Raw genomic sequence first — 17661 nt, forward strand, 5'->3', positions numbered from 1 at the left:
AAAACGCTGACAGAACAGACCCAAACCATGCTTCTACTGCCACCGTGCCTCACAGATACAAGAAGGATCAATTTAAATAAACATACTTTATAAATCCACAAGTTATTTCTATCCTTCCTGAGAAGCAGAGAGAAACTAGAAATGTATTCATTTTACGTCCAGCAGACAATAAAGATAAGTTCTCTGATAACAAGCATGTAAAATGCTTTAAGTTCAGTTTTGAAGAGTCTTGGAAATGATTTGTTATATATTATAATGTTTTACTGTGTTTCTTTAAGCAGCCTTTTACCATTTTGTTTGATATAAATAAAGTTTTACTATTATTCATTTTTTTCTAGTGGTGGGACTTGATTAAAATTCTTAATCAAGCGTTTTAAAGGGTCTGTAATTAATCACAACTAATTGCATTGCAATTAAAACAGACATATATATTTTTGGCAAAATAAACCTTGGATTTGATTTAAAACCACTTTTTGCTCCAAATTGATTAAGTTAGAACAATGAGCAGAGAAACATAAATTTTAATTATTTTTAAACCATTAATCAGGTCATTCAACCATCATATTGGTGGAAATGTATAATTATTTAGCTTTTTTTGTTGAAACCTTTGATATTTTATACTTAACTTCTCTAATAAGGCTTCTTCTATAGAGGTTTGAACAGTCACTAACTACAGCATGATTTCTTCCATTAAATAATATGGTCAAAAGTATATATCATAGCAAACCACATCATTTAGTGCAATTAAAACATAGATTCTACTAATACCACGGCAATAACTAGTGCAATGTATATAATGTGCAATCATTTAATACCCTGTGCAATAACCTGTTTCTTTATAACTGATACCCAGTGCTATAACCTGTGTAATAATCCTGCTTTTATATAAAAAAAAAAACTTCAGCTGTTTATATATATATATATATATACACTCACCGGCCACTTTATTAGGTACCCCATGCTAGTAACGGGTTGGACCCCCTTTTGCCTTCAGAACTGCCTCAATTCTTCGTGGCATAGATTCAACAAGGTGCTGGAAGCATTCCTCAGGGAGTTTGGTCCATATTGACATGATGGCATCACACAGTTGCTGCAGATTTGTCAGCTGCACATCCATGATGCGAATCTCCCGTTCCATCACATCCCAAAGATGCTCTATTGGATTGAGATCTGGTGACTGTGGAGGCCATTTGAGTACAGTGAACTCATTGTCATGTTCAAGAAACCAGTCTGAGATGATTCCAGCTTTATGACATGGCGCATTATCCTGCTGAAAGTAGCCATCAGAAGTTGGGTACATTGTGGTCATAAAGGGATGGACATGGTCAGCAACAATACTCAGGTAGGCTGTGGCGTTGCAACGATGCTCAATTGGTACCAAGGGGCTCAAAGAGTGCCAAGAAAATATTCCCCACACCATGACACCACCTCCACCAGCCTGAACCGTTGATACAAGGCAGGATGGATCCATGCTTTCATGTTGTAGACGCCAAATTCTGACCCTACCATCCGAATGTCGCAGCAGAAATCGAGACTCATCAGACCAGGCAACGTTTTTCCAATCTTCTATTGTCCAATTTCCATGAGCTTGTGCAAATTGTAGCCTCAGTTTCCTGTTCTTAGCTGAAAGGAGTGGCACCCAGTGTGGTCTTCTGCTGCTGTAGCCCATCTGCCTCAAAGTTCGACGTACTGTGCGTTCAGAGATGCTCTTCTGCCCACCTTGGTTGTAACGGGTGGTTATTTGAGTCACTGTTGCCCTTCTATCAGCTCCAACCAGTCTGGCCATTCTCCTCTGACCTCTGGCATCAACATGGCATTTCCGCCCACAGATCTGTCGCTCACTGGATGTTTTTTCTTTTTCGGACCATTCTCTGTAAACCCTAGAGATGGTTGTGCGTGAAAATCCCAGTAGATCAGCAGTTTCTGAAATACTCAGACCAGCCCTTCTGGCACCAACAATCATGTCACGTTCAAAGTCACTCAAATCACCTTTCTTCCCCATACTGATGCTCGGTTTGAGCTGCAGGAGATTGTCTTGACCATGTCTACATGCCTAAATGCACTGAGTTGCCGCCATGTGATTGGCTGCTTAGAAATTAAGTGTTAACGAGCAGTTGGACAGGTGTACCTAATAAAGTGGCCGGTGAGTGTATATATAAATATAAATATATACACACATATATATATATATGTTATAAAAATGCCTTTTTTTACAATATAGAGTGTATGTGTTTCCCTTCCACCCCCATGTCCAAACGCCTTCCTGGGATGTAACGTCCTGCTGTGTCTGTCGGCCCCCGCAGGCATCGCCGTGGATAAGAACGGCCTGATCTACTTCGTGGACGGAACCATGATCCGTAAAGTGGACCGTAACGGAATCATCTCCACCGTGCTGGGCAGCAATGACCTGACCTCTGCACGACCTTTGACCTGCGACACCAGCATGCACATAAGACAGGTTAGCAAACAGCCGCTATCAACGGGCCCTGCTGGTATTTTCATTTGGGATTCAGGGAGCAGAGAGAACCGATCGAATCGATCAGGCAGAGAGGGAGTTTTTGGAGGGTGATCTAACTTCCATCCTGCTTCTTTTCTGTTCTTTATCCGCAGTTAATGTCTCTGTCACCTCTGTTGTCTGAATGCATTTATATTTAAAACTAGTGCACTATATTTGCAACTAAACAAGTAGCTTGCCAACCTGCTCCTTCTAGCATTTGGTTCTTCTGTTTGATTGTGACACATTCAGATCTTTGTTGCACAGTAATTAGGATCCTATTCAGTCTGAGTGGGAGTTTCACATATATCCTGGTTAATATCTGTGTTACGGCCAAAGATCCAAAGAAGAATCAAACTCACGGTTCTTCTTCTTGCTTAGGTTCGATTAGAATGGCCCACAGATCTAGCCATCAACCCCATGGATAACTCCATCTACGTCCTGGACAACAATGTTGTGCTGCAGATAACTGAAAACAGACAGGTATGATTTTTTTTTTTTTGTTTCTTTTCCATCTAACATCTACGCTTCCTGACCTAGTCAAAGTTACTCTTTATCCAGTTTGTTCAAACCAAAGCTGTTTAGGAACATATAATTAAGTCGCCACCCACTTAAGAGTTTTATTTCATATAAATCTAAACAAGCTGCTCTGAGACGGCTTGAGAGGGCTGTGAAGGAATCCATCTGTTCAGGAAGAAAAACCAACCTTAAACAGAGGAGGTGGACTCAGGTTTCAGCTATTAAAAACCTACAATGCAGCAATAGAGTTAATTCCTTCCCGCTATCATCGCAACCCCAACAGACCGGGCCAACAATTCCCTTTAACGACCCCTATTTCAGAGACATAGACAGGTACGGGGCATTGCACGCTAACAAAAGAAGCCAAACGACCCCATTCCAAAGGGGTGGACCCGTTCGTCCGTTTCAGTTTGCATATTTTCTATACAAAAACAAGGCTTTGTTTTTGGTTCACTATAAAGCCTGAAACTCAACGCTGGTTCTGACTTTCTGGAGTCAAAAAGCTTCCTGAATGGGAGGCGAAACGTCTTCAAACAAAGTCCAGTGGATTGTTTTTTAACTTTTTTTGGAATAAGGTACTCAGAGGTTTCTAAGAACATTCTAGAATATAATGTATAAAAAGTTTAAGCTGTATGAAGCCTTCTGCAGAGGGCAGTAAATCAGTGTCAGGTCTAAGCACCTAAAACATCATACATACATACAGGGAAAGAAAGAAGGCACAGAGACAATTAATTTAGTTACTTGCGAGGAGAATAGGAAGAGACTGCTGAGTTTACAATCTCCACCCCACTCTGCAGTCTTCAGCTTTCTCCTCACTATTTATTGAAGAAAAGGGGATGTCCCTAATTACACCAGCTGAGGTTTAACTAAGGGGAAGGGAAACAAAAGGACAAAATTGAATTGTTCCAAGAACACATGTTTAGAAGAAACATGTGATAGAGGCTGTTCAGGCCTCTTTCACAACCCATCCGTTGCATGACCTTTATCTGGAACAATCTTAAGCAAGAGTTAATAAAAGATTAATCACACATTATACATCATAATAGTTCATTAGAACACAACCCATGAAACACTAACAGAGTATAAATAAAATATTTCTAACAATCAGCCTCAGTCCTTTTGTTCTAAGCATCTCCATCCGTCCCCCCCACTGCTCTGCGTTCAGGTCCGGATCGTGGCGGGTCGTCCCATGCACTGCCAGGTTCCTGGCATAGAGTACACCATGGGGAAGAGAGCGGTGCAGACCATGCTGGAAGGAGCAACGGCCATTGCCCTGTCATACAACGGCATCCTCTACATCGCAGAGACGGATGAGAAGAAGATGCACCGCATTCGACAAGTAATCCATGTTCTCATATTTACTCAGCCCTTCCAGATTAGGCCTGGATTATCCAGATATTCCACATCAGAGTAAAGATGGAGCTGTTAATTTAAAAACAATTCTCGGACCAGGAATCCTAACATCTTTTTTTTTTTGCTTATCAGCTCATTCCTGCAGTTTTCTCATTTCTTTTTCTGTCAACATGCCAGCTCTGCAAAAAATTTAAATCTAAATAAGTATTTTTTTTCTTAAAATAAGTGCATTCTTTCTTGAATTGAGGAGGCAAGTGAGACACTTTGCCAATAAGGCAAGACATTTTACATTTATAATAAGAAAAAACTATTATGTCTTATATAAAGTGTATATTATCTATTTATGTTTTCATTCCATTGGCAAACCATCTTATTTACCTGCTCAAATTAAGGGTAAATGCACTTAATTTAAGAATTTTACTTATTTCTAGATCGTTTTTGCTGTGATGCTGCTGTTTCTCATTTTTCATTGCTGCCCTTCTGCCATTTTGTAGGTGTCGACAGATGGAGAAATTACCCACCTTGCTGGTGCACTATCTGACTGCGACTGTAAGGTACAACAGAGTTACTGCAAACTTACTCTTACAGCCTAGTGGATTTGTTTCTGTTCAGAAACCATGTTTGACAATTAATTAGGAAAATACTTCCTCTTTATCTCTTCCTGTTTTTATTTTGTTTTGCTTTTTCCTTTGCAGAGTGACGCCAACTGCGACTGCTATCAGACAGGAGACGGCTACGCTAAAGACGCCAGGCTTAGCTGTCCCTCCTCTCTGGTGGTGTCACCAGATGGGACTCTGTACGTGGCAGACCTGGGAAATATTCGGATCCGGGCCATAAGGCGGAACCAGCCGCGCACCGGTATGAACCCCACAGAAAGAGTTGTTCTTGGTTTCCAGACGTCAGTGCTGCATTTTTTCTGAGGGGGGTCTGTGAGGGCTGCTCACTGAGCTATGAAATATTCAGGACTGAACCTAACAGAACCACCAGGGGGCGCCTGTGAGCTGGTGTGTTTGGTCTCCACTTTGCATCAGGTTTATACCAATATTTATGCACCTGGTTCTGTTGTTTCAGGTGTCTCCTCCAAGGGACAATCATTTAGCATATTTCCAGATTATCACAGTTAGGATGTCATATTTTATATTTAATTATGCTTTCATTCAGGAAGAAGACATTTTTAAAGGCACAGTGCCATCTAATGGATTAAATGTTTAGATTTTTCCTTTTGGATAAGAAAAAAGTAATTTGTATCATTTTTTTATAGAAAAACGGACATATTTATTAGAATTAGCAAACAATACTCATTTTTTAAAGGACAGAAATGCCTGTTTATTATTTAGCATCATAGTGGGATGATGCTAAATAGCGTGAAAACAGCGTGATAAATAGCGTGTCTGAGGTTGGTGCAGGAAAAGAAAGTCAGAGCAACATTAAAGAAGCACATCTGTCTAGTTCAACATGTTTAGCTGCTTTATTTACGCTTCTCTTTTATTGCTTTCAGTTAAGAAGCGATGATTACATTCAATTTGTTTTAGCACATGTTGATGAAGGTGTAGGTGTCCCTGCTAGCTTCAGCTGCATTAAATCACTTAAGCAAATAGGAGGTAGCAAAGCCCAGAGGGTAGGAGGATTCGTTTATTACTGAATGAAACTGGTTCAGACCGATGAGGCAGAGAAAAACAAGCAGAAAGTTCTGGTTAAAATATCAACTAAGAGAAAATCAGAAAGAGTTAAAAGGGGGCATTGCTCATAGATAGGAGCAGAACATGTTCATTCCCCTGGAGTAAACGTGACTGCAGACTTTTGAGACTTTTTAATCTGTGCATCACCTTAAAAACTGGAAAAACGATCTAGCAATGATTAAAAATGTCTTAAATTAAGTATATTTACCCTTAATTTGAGTAGGTAAATTAGATAGTTTGCCAATAGAATGAGTATTTTTACTCTTAAAATAAGATAATTAGATAATATGCACTTGAAATAAGACAAAGCAGTTGTGTTTTCTCATTTTAGATCTAAATTGTCTTGTTCCATTGGCAAAATGTCTGTTTTAACTCCTCAATCCGAGAACAATTCACTTATTTTAAGAAATTATTTTAAATTATAATTATCTAGATTTTGTTTTTTTCCCAGTGTAATACATATATATATATATATATATATATATATATATATATATATATATATCCACATTTATCTAAGGGGGAGTACAGAGTTTTCCATAATTCAAAAGAAAAAGGGTCACTTATCAAGGCAATAACAGGTGGTTATTGTGTACATTTCTGTAAATACATTTTCAGTGTTGACCAAGGTCCAGACAATCTGGAATCTGGTTGATTATCTAGGATTATGGCGGCCTCTTCCTTGGCAACCAATTCCAAAAAGTCTTTGTTCCAATTCTGTGCATCAAAGCCATTACAGTTCCTTTCCTTTTAGTTCAACAATATTATAGCTTTGGCTGCTAAAAAGCCCAGTGATGTGATATAGTCCACGTTCTTTGATTTACAGTCTTGAGTCTTTATTCCAAGTAGACAGTCCAGGAGACAAAGTGATATTTCCACATCTAGCATAAGAAACAATGTGTCAGTTATATTCCTCCACAATGTCTGGACAGGAGGACAATCTTCTTATTTTAAGTCTAAATTGCCTTGTTAGCAAAATGTCTCTTTTATCTCCTCAATTCCAGAACAAATGCACTTATTTTAGAAATGAGAGTCTCCTCCTCTCTTCTTCATCTGCAGGCTCTCTGGCTTCAGGACCCAGCTCCTATGAAGTGGCGTCTCCAGCCTCTCAGGAACTTTACGTGTTCGATTCAAACGGGACTCACCAGTTCACCATGTCTCTGATCACAGGAGACTTTAAATATAACTTCAGCTACAGGTTGCTTTTCATCACTCTCAGCTGCTACTGCATGCCGTACCTTTTATAGATGGAGTTTGTTTTCATTTTCTGCTGTCCTGTTATCTCAGCAATGAGGAGGATGTTACCGCGGTGACGGACAGCAGCGGGAACACGCTCCGTATCCGTAGAGACACCAACAGGATGCCGGTCCGTGTGGTTGCTCCTGACAATCAGGTAAGATTTCACATTTGTCCATCCGTGCATTATGAGGACGCAGCTATCTGATTATCAGCTGATGGTTGTTTTTATTTTTTACGTACAGGTCATCTGGCTGACGATTGGGACCAATGGAGGACTAAAGTCTCTCACAGCTCAGGGTCAGGAGCTGGTTTTATTTACTTACCATGGAAACAGCGGCTTGCTGGCCACCAAGAGCATCCAGATTGGCTGGACAACTTTCTATGAGTACGAAAATCTCTTTTCTGATCTTTGCATCTTATCAAACATCTTATCAATCACCCTTCAGGAGGACTAACCAATAATGATTGATGTCTGAGTCACTGGGCAGGAAAACATAGAGAGGTTAAATTTCCTGACTCTTTCAGTTCTAAACAACAGCTTCTATCGGGTAAAATCCTTCCAGCAGCGAGCATTTAGTCATTGACTTTTAGAAGTTTGCATCAAGTCATTCTTCCTGCAGCAGATTTCATAGAGTTGTTGACTCTTAGCAGATTATATCGACCTGTGGGCTTGCAACCGTTTGCATTGAGTCATTGTTGTGCAGCAGTTCGTATCGAGTCAGTAACTTGTTTCAAGTCATTGACTCTTAAGCCGGGCATACACTCTGCAATTTTTTCAATTGTTGCACGCAGCTACAGACTGTACTCACACTGTACAACCAAACCGCATGGTTTGGTTGTACAGTGTGAGTTCACAGATCACAATGCATGTGCAGCATGATGCCCTGATGTGATCTACCTGCTCACACCGTACGTCTAAAAACCAGGTGGGACTCAGCTATGCAGTGAGATGGCGCTACTCGGACTCGTCTATCCAGAAGCGAAATGACTAGAAGAGGATTATGAAGCTCACTAAAGTGAAACGCGCTGCCTTGGCAATTTGTGCTCAAAGCCCTAAAAAGAAAAGGAGACGACGTATTTAGACAAAGACATGACATCATCCAGATACAGAACAGAAACAGTTTGTGTTTTTCTCATCTTGATGTAAACAACTGTACAATAGAGCTTTACAGTACCAGCCATTCAAAATGTCCTTCCCAGTCAAACGCCAGCCGAATGGCAGCCCACTTCCCTGCAACTCCCAGTAGAATCCCCTCCAACATCCAGCCACTGAAGTGACCCCCTCATACATATTTTTTTTACTCTGACTCCACCTTTTCACTGAATTACAGGGTCTGACCTCGAGATGTCACTTCTCTTTTGATCTTAATGTCCACAAATCATGAAAAGAATATTTTAGATGTTTAAAAAGGAATTGTAGGGGACCAGCCAAGGGCCAATCAAGAAAAGTGGGGACATTTTGAATGGCTCCTACTGTAGGTTCTCTGAGCTTCTAGATGATTTTGTGACATGGAGGACTGGCCTTGTTAGCGTTTGTGGTCTCATTCACTGCAAAAACTATCTAGAAATAAGTAAAATTGTCTTAAATTAAGTATATTTACCCTTAATTTCAGTAGGTAAATGAGATAGTTTGTCAATGGAATGAGTATTTTTACTCTTAAAATAAGATGATTAAATAAAATGCACTTGAAATAAGACAATGCTATTGTGTTTTCTTATTTTAAATGTAAATTGTCTTGTTCTTTAGGCAAAATGTCTCTTTTACCTCCTCAATCCAAGAACAAATGCTCTTATTTTATCTAGATTTAGATTTTTTTCCAGTGTAGAGCTCCTTTACGGTTCTGTGGACTCTTAACCACTGCAGGTCTCCCATTACACTTCATATTGTTTCTAAGATCCTTTTCCACCCATTTATTCTTTGTTTCAGAGGGATTGTTTGTGGCTAAATCTAATCCCAGCAGGCTGTAACAAACGCTACGCCGTTATGTTTTTGATGGAGGGTTGCTATGGTGACCCCAAGCTGCAGTTCTTTAATGACGAGCTTTGGAGATTTTTCCTGTCTTTATCAGGGGATGGGGTGGAAAGTCCACGCCCAGCCTCATTCCTCACTGATGTTTGAGATTTTACCTCATAGTATATCATGGATTTTCAATAAACATCTTCCTCAGTGGGATGGTAAAGGGGCCTCTGTGCCGTGGCATATTTATTTAATCAGGGGTTCCTAATTAAAGGTTCAAAGACAGACAGACTGAGAAAGGTAAGGTGTCGGTTTAAAGATGATTCTCTTACATCTATTTTCTAGGATCCTTTGGGGCTGCCAAGATGATTTTGTTTCTTAATACATCATCCTCATATAAAAGAATAATCGTTTTTATGGTGTTTTTGGACATCTGTGTGTTCTGGACTGCAAAAACAATCTAGAAATAAGTTTATTTAAGTGTATTTAACCTTCATTTGTGTAGATAAATACAATGATTCCAATAGAATTATTATTTTTACTCTTAAAATAAGACAATTAGATAATATGCACATGAAAGAAGACAATCCAAATGTGTTTTCTTGTTTTAAATGAAAATTACCTCCTCTTACTTACCTCCTCAATTCAAGACTAAATGCACTTATTTTAAGAAAAAAAAATACTTGTTTAGATTTTTCAGTGTGGTCATCTTCTGTCACTGGAAAAATGTTTTGATTAAGTGTCTTTATCATTAATTTGAGTAGGTAAATGAGATAGTTTGCCAATGGAATGAGTACTTTTACTCATAGAATAATATAATTAGATAATATGCACAGGAAAAAAAACAATGCAATTGTGTTTTCTTATTTTAAATGTAAATTGTGTTGTTCTAGTGGCAAGATGTCTCTTTTACCTCCTCAATTCATGAAGAAATTTTAAGAAAAAATGGTTTGTGTTTCTGTTAAAGTCACAGCGACTGATGTCCCGTTTCTCCTGCCTCTTTTTGTCCTTGTAGCTACGACAGCGAGGGTCGCCTGACTAATGTGACCTTCCCCACGGGAGTGGTCACCAATCTCCACGGCGACATGTCTTCAGGAGCCGTGGCGGTGGACATAGAGACATCGGGGAGGGATGAGGATGTTTCCATAACAACCAACCTGTCATCCATAGACTCCTTTTACACATTGGTGCAGGGTAAGGTCCCGGCATGCGTTCAGCTTCCAACAACAAAGAAGAGTGTGACTCATTTCCAAAGATGTAGGAGTAAAGAAAGCTAAACGACCACAGTGGGAAATAGAGATTAGTCAACCCCAAAGAAATCCAGCTGTCTGTCTGAGCTGCTGGCAGGATGCCGCTCATCATCCTGGGTACGACTGTACATTTGCTGTTCCTCTCAGATTGGATCATTTTTCCCTGATGTCTTCATCGCAGCGTATGTTGTCACTCATCACTACAATTATTCACAATTACCATGTAGAAATGAGAAAGAAGCTAAATATGTTATGTTTGCAAACCCATCTGCTAGACTCAGCTTCTCCCGAGTTAAACAATAAACAGAAACACGACGGCCTGCTGATGTACTCACACTGTTTTCCTGATGGGAATGTGACAGCCATCACCAATGACAGGAAGGTTCAGTTTATTTGCAGCCTCTTCTTCTTCCAAGGTTTTAAGAGATTTTAACCGACATGGATGCTTCCTGCTGCCCAGACATGTGGACGATCCACATGCATTTAATGGAAATTTCTTCAGTTATGCTCAGAGAGTAAGGACCCAGAATTCAGCCAGAACAAACAGGTGATGTTTAAAGACAATTTATTAAGGGGTAAACTGCAGCAGGTTTGTTGTTAGCATCTCTGGCAGGAACCTCTTGAAGCAGCCCGGGGTCTGGTGGGAACAGTGAGCGCTGGTTGAAAGGAACCCTAACGATCCCCACTCTCATCAGGACCCTGATATGGGCTCTAGCTGGTACTCGGTGGTCAGGGGACAGACGGGATCAGAACCGTGAAGACGATGACTGGCAAGAGGTCCATGGGGAATTTCCAGATTCCGTTGTCAGAGATGTCCAGGGTCAGAGCCGGATGATCCGATGTCAAGAGAGAAACCAGAGGGAAACCCAAGCCAGAGTAAGGGTATAGATCCGGGTCCAGTAACAGGCAGGCTTACAGATAACAACAGGGGTAAGACTGGTTCAGATAAAGGGGAGACAGAACAGGCAAGCAGGCAGTCAGGAAGAAAGGAAGTCAGGAACAGAACGCTGGAATAAACCTCTCCAATGGCTGTAAATAATCTGGCACTGATGGCTGGTCTGAGGGCTGGTTATATACTGATATGTGCAGGTGAATCAGATGAGGGAACCCCAGTCGGCCTTGGCAGATTTTCCTCTCCACTGTCGCTACAAGCATGCTTGGTGTGAGGGATTGCCTTAGAGTCAATGAGTCGATGCAATCAACTGGTTTTTCCTTAGATAGAAAACTTGACTTGAGAAATAAACTGAATAGAACTTGAGTGTTAATGAAAACAGGGCGGAGCTGAGCAGGTGTGTTGTTTGAAATCAGACCAGCATCATGACACCTGTAGGTTCTTTAGTGTTTAGACTGGACCCCCCATTAAAAGGCCCAGTCTCCTCCTCTCAGGGGTTTTGGAGAAAGCCAGAGCAACTGATGGAAACCAGCTAAAGTGATGGAGCAGATCCTGGAGGAAAGCCTGGATATTAATGCCACACTTTTCACATCTTTTTCCTATGAAAGCTTTTAGCAAGTATTTCTTTTCTCTTAGCTTTCACACTCAGATGCTTTGTGTTTTGGTACAGCGTGTGTTTATCACCTGACAGAGGCAGGAAAGGCTGAGAGGGTTTGCTTCTGTGTTTTTTTTTTATTATTATTGTTTGATTTATTTTCTTTTTATTCAGAGCTGCTGTAACCCAAATGAAAAAAACTGAATGAAATCTGTTTTTCATAAATCTCTATCTGGGAGCAGCAAATGAAAAATGAACAGTGGTGTATTTCAGCAGTGCTTGTATCAAAGATTCCCTGTAAATGATGTTATAGCTGCTGATATCATTACAGCAGGGATGTTTCTGTAGAAACTGAACCACATTTCCTTTAATCATCTCAGTAGAACAGAAGCCAGCTTTAGCTACATCCCAGCAGCCCCAGCAAAGGTTTATGTTTTTTCTTCAATCCGTCTTTTTTCCATCGTTCTTGTGACTTTTAATCCTGGTTTAAAGATGAGCTTGAGTCCAGACACACGGCCAGCCATAAAAAGCCATTCCTCTGCTCGGCCGTTCAGAGTCGCAGAGAGCTGAAACGTTGCTTTCATCCGTCCGCGTTCCTCCCATCATCTCATCTGCATGCGTAGGTAGGAGACACCCCATTAGGTGCAGGTGCAGGCCAGAGATGGTAAACAAGCTAATTTAGCCGCTGTACTTAGTCATATTAATGATGCTATTAACTGCTTGAGGAAGCAGAATGTGTGGAAAGGAGAGGTCAAAAGGTCATTGACAGACATTTACAGTACGCTGCCGTTTCCTCTGAATCACCATGTATGATAATGTGCTGGGAGGTTAATGAAAACATAACCCTCCCCCCAAACACCCACCGTAATGTTCTGTAAGATCTCTAACAGAAATGATCCATTTTAATCATCGCTCATAAAAAATATTTATTTAAATTTTTATTTATTTTTTGATGGGGGAGGGTATAAAGCATGAAGGTTCAGGAGGCTCCGCCTACATCAGGTTACTCAGCCGTTACAACAGGCATAAAACAGAGAAATATCAGAGCAGAAGTCATTTTTAATGCTACATTATTTAAATAATCTGTTTTCCATAGAAAAAGAACAAATAGCCTTGTTGATCTATTAGTCAGTTTTAGTTTAGAGCTAACCGACCTTCTATTTATGTTGTTTGGAAATAAAGGAAAATATAAAAAATATGGTAAGATTTTTGTCTATATAATGTTATCAGGTGTCAAAAGTATTAATGTTTTTTAATCAAGTAGAAGTAGAAATCTTATAAAGAACACTTTTATAGAAGTTAGAGGATCACCTTAAGCTTTTTACTCCACTAAAAGTGTAAAAGTACTATTTTTAAAACTATTTAAAGTATAAAAGTAATGCGGGGAAAATGTGAAGGACAGAAGCTTTACTGCACTACCTTATTAAAGTAACATTTTTCTATAATTCTGGATGGTGAATTCCTTAGACTTCATTTTCTTGGTTTTATAACTAATGGTAACAGTTTCATATTTAACTTTGCATCATTTTGAAAAGCTATTTATTGTGGTATGTAGTGAACAACAAGTTGGGGCAGCACCGAGTCCAACCACAAAGAAATTGCTTGTCTAGATGAAACTAATTATTTTGATGGATTTTATCTTTTTTTAAATACAAACAGGCCATAATGTAAATTAGCTTAAATGAAACAAAACTAACGAGTTAATTTTCTAATGTAAGGAGTACAAAATGGAGATAATCCCAAAAAACTGTAAGGAGTAGAAGTAAAAAGTTCTTAAATCAAGAAAATAATTACTTCAGTAAAGTGTCTCCTTGAACCCCAGTCAGCCTCAGCAGATGGCCGCTCACTCTGAGGCCCCGTCCACACGAAGTCAAAACGAACACGAAACGCTAATATTTTCCAGAACGTTTGTCGTAAAGACGGAGACGTAAAATAAATGTGATCGTCCACACGAATGCATGAAAACGCTGCAAAATGTATGCCAGGCCTGTAAGTGGCGCTGTGGTGCCAAAGCAAAAATAGGCAACGAAATGTTGGGCATGCGCACTAATATTTATACATGGTTGCCCTGCGGGTCCATTTTCGTGGTTCAGTCAGATTCAGGTGCTGAACTATGTCGTAGATATTGCTCTGTTCTTCCTGGAGATATTCCAGAAGAAGAAGATTCTGTTGTAAGCCCGACAGCAGGGTGAGTAGCATGAGCAGCAACCATTCAACACAGTACGGCGCCATTGTTGTTGTGATTCTGTGTCGCGCATGCGTGTTTAGAGGCGACGCTATGACGCATGCGTGTAAAAAAAAAAATGCGGTTTGAGCTTAAAGATGGAAACGCGAAAACGGCGTTTCAAAATCTTGCCACTCTGAAGGCTGAATAAAAAAAAGATCGTTTACAGACCCCCGAAACGCCGGCTTCGTATGGATGAGAGGCTGCTTTGGTGAAAAATTTGTGCGTTTAGGCCAGGGTTTGACTTCGTGTGGACGGGGCCTTAGACTGGTACTGCTGGAGGTTTCTTCCTGTTAAAATAGAATTTTTCCTCTCTACTGTCACTACAAGCATGCTTAGTGTGAGGGATTGCTGAAGAGTCAATGAGTCCATGCAATCAGCTGGTTTTCCTTAGATAGAAAACTTTGAATCAATCTGACTGGATGATCTGGTGAACTGGAAAGTGCCTTGAGATGACGTGTGTTGTGAATTGGTGCTATAGAAATAAACTGAATTAAATTGAATACATAGCTGAAATTTCTACTTCAGTAACGTAACAAAGTATTTGTACGTCGTTACTGACTCCTCTGAATGTAACCTAATAAACTGCTGCTAGAAAGAGAAGCTTATAGAAGCTGCTCTAACCTGAATGCATAAATCTGATGAAGCTGCCTTTGATCAGTTTCAGTTTTGGTGGGAATCAGTCAGCATCTTGTCTTGGTAATATTCGACCTCTCAACATATGTCCTGGCTTCTGTCTCAGTTATTTCATAACTCTAATTTTCTTCTCACATTTAATGCCATTGCCTCCATCTGGTTGCATAAACAAGCCGTCTGATTGGATCGTAGCGCCTGTTGGTTTTACACATTAGTAGTAATATATTTTATTTTTCTGTGTTTACCATAACATCAGAATGAGTGAACGAGGATGTTGTGGAGTCAAGCATGTCAGGAGGTCTGGTTGTGAAAAGATAGAGGAAATGTCCAAGATCAGGTGTGAAAAGCTCAAAAATATCAGATACCAACATCCATAATGCAGCACAAACATTGGAGTTCCCCTTTAATGTTGATAGATGTGTGAGTACCGCCGTCTGCAGGACCCACCTGCTGTCTAATCCAGACCCAACCTGATTTAGAACATTTATAAAATGCCGCATGTTGTCTGACGACAGTGTCCAACTTCATTTGCGCCGCTTCTCCTGTAAATACGGTAAAGCCCTCTGGCACCAGGCTGCACGTGATGCATATTAGCCAGTCAGCTGCTGTCAGTCTGGGTTGCTGCAGCTGGTAGCTACACAGATGGGAAAGAAGGAGAAGACGAGGAGAAAAAGAGAGCAGAGAAAGTGTGGACTGCTGGAAGAACTTTGGTGAACTGGTGAAAGAAAAGTGAAATGGCGTACTCAAAGATGACGCTACACATTTAGAGGATGTTTGGCTCAACCTTTTCTTTATTCAGACCTTTTTTTATCGGTGACCCCTGCTCTATAAGGACGAAGTAAACAGCAGAAGGACAGATGTGTACTGGATAATGTTTACTATAACATCAACATCTGGTTATGAATGTTTGTCTTATGGGTGGGGAACCATTTATCCCCTCAACCAAGAATCCCACATCATAATGCTACCAACATCGTGTTTGGGGTTTTTCCCTTGGATTCTCCTTCATCCGGGCTGCTCAGTGGTGCAGTGGGTAGTTTGATTCTTTCTGCATGGAGTCTGCATGTTCTCCCTGAGCATACGTGGGTTCTCTCCGGGTACTCTGGCTTCCCACAGTCCAAAAACCTGACTGTTAGGTTAATTGGCTTCTCTAAATTCTCTTTAGATTTGAGTGGTTGTTTGTCTCTGTGTTGCCCTGGCGATCTGTCCAGGGTGTACCCCGCCTCTCACCTGTGACAGCTGAAGATGGGAACCAGCACCCCTGAACCCACTTGGGATAAGCGTGATGGAAAATGGATGGTTGGATGTTCCTTCATCCCTCATCTTTTAATCCATTTTTCCTCCTGTAACTGTTAATAAGGTGCAGTAAGGAAGAAATAAAACCTTTAAGGCAATTAGATGTTAAAAAAGGCAAACCAAGAGAATTTAAGGCAGCATTTCCAGGTTATTCTCTGCTTCCACTTCAGGAATGAAATCAGAAATAATCCAGTCAACGTTAATGGCTGTGAGCTGAGTTAATTTACGGGACAGAGATTATTAAACACGCTCTACACTGACTAATTTCATCCTTATATCAAATTGTCTTATCGTCATCATTGTAAAACCATAGATCAGATCCACTGTAGACGATTTTCAGAAATCGCCTTAAAGCGACATGTTAACATTTATCGTTCAGCTTTTCCACTTTAGTTCAGTTATTATAAAGAGAAAACTAAGGAACAAAAACCTTCCATATTCATTGTGGAAGGAAGGAAGGAAGGAAGGAAGGAAGGAAGGAAGGAAGGAAGGAAGGAAGGAAGGAAGGAAGGAAGGAAGGAAGGAAGGAAGGAAGGAAGGAAGGAAGGAAGGAAGGAAGGAAGGAAGGGAGGGAGGGAGGGAGGGAGGGAGGGAGGGAGGGAGGGAGGGAGGGAGGGAGGGAGGGAGGGAGGGAGGGAGGGAGGGAGGGAGGGAGGGAGGGAGGGAGGGAGGGAAAAGCCAACATTTGCTTTCCTGCATTGTGGCGTGGATCCAGCAGAGAGTATATTCAGTGAAAGATGAAGCGTGCGCTCGGCCACCATGTTGCACAGACAGCCATTAGTCCTGTGGGAGGCTGAGAGGAACGTAATTGAAAAAGACTGAAGGATGTTAAACCTGCTCTCTGCTCCATTAGCAGGTTCAAACACGGCGCTCAGAGATGAACGCTTTCTAACCTCACTTTGTCTCCTCGCTGTCTCTTCTCCACTCTAACACGTCTTTTCCCTCCTCTATCCTCATTTCTGCTCACAATCGATCATACGTTCCTCACTAAACGCTCTGAATGCTGTAAAGCCATGAGGTAACCATAACGGCTCCTCTGCTCTGTTTCATGCAGACCAGCTTCGTAACAGCTACCAGGTGGGTAACGACCATTCCCTCAGGGTCATCTATGCCAATGGGATGGACACGCATTACCAGACAGAGCCACATATACTGGCAGGTATGCAGTGAGAACTTCATCCTCATAGCCCTCACCGTGTTTCTGTAAACCTCAGACTTCCTCTGTTATCCTCCTAGGAGCTGCCAATCCCACGATCGCCCGGCGTAACATGACGCTGCCGGGAGAGAATGGACAGAATCTGGTTGAATGGAGGTTCAGGAAGGAGCAGAACCGAGGGAAGGTCATCGTGTTCGGGAGGAAGCTGAGGGTGAGTGCTCTGCTCCTATAGGTGGGATCTTAGAGTAGATCTCATCGATGAGAGGTCTGGAAAGTTAAAGAAACATATCTCTGCAAAAAATTAAACAAGTGTTTGTTTGTTTGTTAAGATCATTTACATTTCAAATAAGAAAAAAAAACAATTATCTCAT

The 17661-nt window shown here is 40.8% G+C and overlaps 1 protein-coding gene across 8 annotated transcripts in view; it reads left to right on the forward strand.

The window, feature by feature from the left end:
• LOC119777832 (teneurin-3-like) overlaps window positions 1–17661 on the forward strand; it is a 488332-nt gene that overhangs the window by 445450 nt on the left and 25221 nt on the right. For all 8 annotated transcript variants that reach the window (XM_038276831.1, XM_038276836.1, XM_038276833.1 and 5 more), the window contains 11 exons: window positions 2304–2458; window positions 2876–2977; window positions 4179–4352; window positions 4861–4920; window positions 5062–5224; window positions 7105–7243; window positions 7333–7438; window positions 7527–7669; window positions 10257–10435; window positions 17189–17293; window positions 17371–17501. In XM_038276831.1, coding sequence (XP_038132759.1) covers window positions 2304–2458; window positions 2876–2977; window positions 4179–4352; window positions 4861–4920; window positions 5062–5224; window positions 7105–7243; window positions 7333–7438; window positions 7527–7669; window positions 10257–10435; window positions 17189–17293; window positions 17371–17501 — 1457 coding nt within the window. The remainder of the gene's footprint in view (window positions 1–2303; window positions 2459–2875; window positions 2978–4178; window positions 4353–4860; window positions 4921–5061; window positions 5225–7104; window positions 7244–7332; window positions 7439–7526; window positions 7670–10256; window positions 10436–17188; window positions 17294–17370; window positions 17502–17661) is intronic.

The sequence above is a fragment of the Cyprinodon tularosa genome, unplaced genomic scaffold (assembly GCF_016077235.1).
Source record: "Cyprinodon tularosa strain WSP-4 unplaced genomic scaffold, ASM1607723v1 ctg128, whole genome shotgun sequence".
Classification (NCBI taxonomy): Eukaryota; Metazoa; Chordata; class Actinopteri; order Cyprinodontiformes; family Cyprinodontidae; genus Cyprinodon; species Cyprinodon tularosa.